The sequence below is a fragment of the Corapipo altera genome, unplaced genomic scaffold (genome assembly GCF_003945725.1).
Source record: "Corapipo altera isolate COAL_440 unplaced genomic scaffold, ASM394572v1 117435, whole genome shotgun sequence".
Classification (NCBI taxonomy): domain Eukaryota; kingdom Metazoa; phylum Chordata; class Aves; order Passeriformes; family Pipridae; genus Corapipo; species Corapipo altera.
In genome coordinates, this window is record NW_020888825.1 from 1 (window position 1) to 2,565 (window position 2,565).

Genomic DNA, 2,565 nt, shown 5'->3' on the forward strand with positions numbered 1-2,565 from the left:
ACTCGATCCCTGGCCGGAGTCACCAGCACCTCCCAGTTCGGTCCCAACTGCTCTCCAGGCATGTGGAGCCCCATTCCCTACTCCCACTGCACCCTGCCCAGACACTCCTTCAGCCTGGACCTGCTCATCTCCCACACGGACCCTGCCAAGGTGCCTTCCAGCCCCAACTATTCCAGGATTCCACGGACACCGTCTCCAGAAGGAGCTGGGAGGGATGGGATCCAAACTCTTCCTGACACCCTGAAAAACAACATCCACCAACCTTCCACCATCTCTGGGATGGGGGACCTTATCCAGGACATCAAACCAGTCAGACAGGACCCTCCCTTCCTCAAGCCATGGGGACAGTGACACCCTCCAGCCGCTTCCATTGCCACACAGATGAGGTGGCAGAGCCGGGGCAGGTGTGGCAGGGCAGGTGACCAAAGGATGGCACCAGGAGCAGATAAAAGCCAGGAGGAGGCCCAGAGACACAAGTGCCCCTGCTCTCTGCTACCCTGAGCAGATCAGCTTTCCCAAGGCCAGAGGATGCCAGGAGTGGCTTTTGGCGTCGGGGTCCTGCTGGTCCTGGTCTGTGGCACTGTCACACAGGGTTGTGGTCAGTGTCCCTCCTCCTGCAGGGGCACTGGAGACACCCCGGTGACACTACAGGGGCAGGAGGGGATGGGACATGGAGGTCCCGGGGACCTCCTGCCCTCAGGGCCAGAGGGGTGCTGGGCTACGGCCTCCTGTGACCAGCTGGTCCGGGAGCTGCTGCAGCGCATGGAGGAGTCGATCCAGCCACACGCACAGTCAAACCCCAGCATCCTGCTGGCCATGAACCTGCTTGGGGCAGACATCGAGAGTCCCACCTACAAGTCACTACTCCAGAACATCAAGGAGGAGGTGGTGAGGAAAGCCCAGAAAGGTAGGGAAGGGAATGAGGGGGGTCCCTGGTCCTGGGGGATCAGATTCCTCAGGTTTGGCACTGCCGGCTCCTGGGGAGACAGGTGCCATCCCACCACGCTCCTGGTGTCCTCTTGTCCCCACAGCCATGACCTCAGGACAGGTGGCTCAGCACATCCTTGCCCTCCTCTCATCCTGCCAGGACCCCTGGCAGGTCCCTGCCCCGGAAGAGCCCATCGACCTGATCCCCATCCTGCAGCAGAAAATGCATGAGGAGATAACCCACAACGGTACTGTGTGATGGCAGGGGGCACAGGGGGCTGGGGGTGTCACTCTCCCAGTTCACCCCTCTTTGCCTTGCAGTGATCAGCTGGTACAACAGGAGCCTGGACATCCTGACCCTGTGTGTGGTGAAGGAACATGACCGAGGTGCAGCCGTGGCCCTGGCCAAGGAGTTGCTGAGCCCTGACAGCCACCTCGATGTGGGTAAGGGACCCCTCCAGCCCTGCTGAGTCCCCTCCACTGCCACAGCCCCACTGCCCACCCAGGGCTTGACAGTGACCCCAGGATCCCACAGACACCTGTGCCATGGCGGTGCTGGCCCTGGTGTGTGAGAACAACACAGCCCCATACCAGGAGCACCTGATTCAGTGGGCACTGGGCAATGTGACCAACGGCCTCCTGGACGAGCAGGAGAAGGGGAAAGGCGTGATCGGGAATCTCTCCAGCATGGGGCTGGCCATACAGGTATGGAGGGGGCTGGGGGGCTGCCCATACAGGTATGGAGGGGGCTGGGGGGTCACGGCCACACGGCTCTGCCCCTGGGCTGCTCGTGCCACCTCCTGCCTTCTCTGCAGGCTCTGGAGTCCTCAAGGAAGTTTTATGCCCCTCGGAGGTGGGACCATGCCCAGGCCTTCAGTGTGGTCCAGACCTATGAGCAGGAGTACACACAGCCCATGGCCATCGCTCGGGTCCTGCCTGGCCTCGTGGGCAAGTCCTACCTCAATGCAGGTAGGGCTGTGCTGCCCCCACCCAAACGCCCCCGAGCCGACAGCTGCCCTTGTCCCCAGCGCTGGTGACACCTGGCATTCCAACCCAGAGCCACCCAGACCCCACGGGGACCATGCTCCTGCCCCTTTCTCCGTGGGAGCGTTCCAGTTGCCCACCCTGCCCCTCTCCTCCCCCACAGGCCCCCTCACGGTGCAGTATTCCATCACCAACACGCTGAAGAACTACTTCCACTACTCCACCTCGGTGTGTGTCCCACCTGGCTCCAGGTTGCTGCAGGTCCTGAAGGTAGCAAGGCATGAAAAGCCCCACATCTTTAGGTGAGAGCCAGAGGGACCGGGTGGGGGACAAGGGGAGGGGTTTCCATCCCCCACCCAGCCCTGAGCACACTCACCTCCCCGGCAGCTTCAAGACAAACCAGACACACTTGGGTCCCTTCGTGGTCTCCATCCACGGGCTGGCTGGAAGTGACAATGACAGGACCTACTGGCAGTTCTTCAGTTGCTGGAGTCCCCTCCAGCAAGGTGGGCAGCTGGGATGGGTGGGGGGTCATGCTGGGGGTCTCCACATCCCAGCCTCACATATCCCTCTGCCACAGGGGTTGGAACCTACAGGCCAAAAAACTGGGAGCACATCCAGGCCGTGTTCAGCACCTACTGAAGCCACCAAGAG

The 2,565-nt window shown here is 61.8% G+C and overlaps 1 protein-coding gene across 1 annotated transcript; it reads left to right on the forward strand.

Moving 5' to 3' along the window:
- The first annotated feature begins 663 nt into the window (after positions 1–663).
- Positions 664–2,553, forward strand: LOC113942074 (gastric intrinsic factor-like). Its single transcript, XM_027633218.1, has 8 exons — positions 664–907; positions 1,032–1,175; positions 1,249–1,371; positions 1,463–1,632; positions 1,743–1,896; positions 1,940–2,213; positions 2,299–2,417; positions 2,492–2,553. The coding sequence occupies exons 1-8, from the start codon at positions 664–666 to the stop codon at positions 2,551–2,553; spliced, it is 1,290 nt and encodes a 429-aa protein (XP_027489019.1).
- The last annotated feature ends 12 nt before the right edge of the window (positions 2,554–2,565 follow it).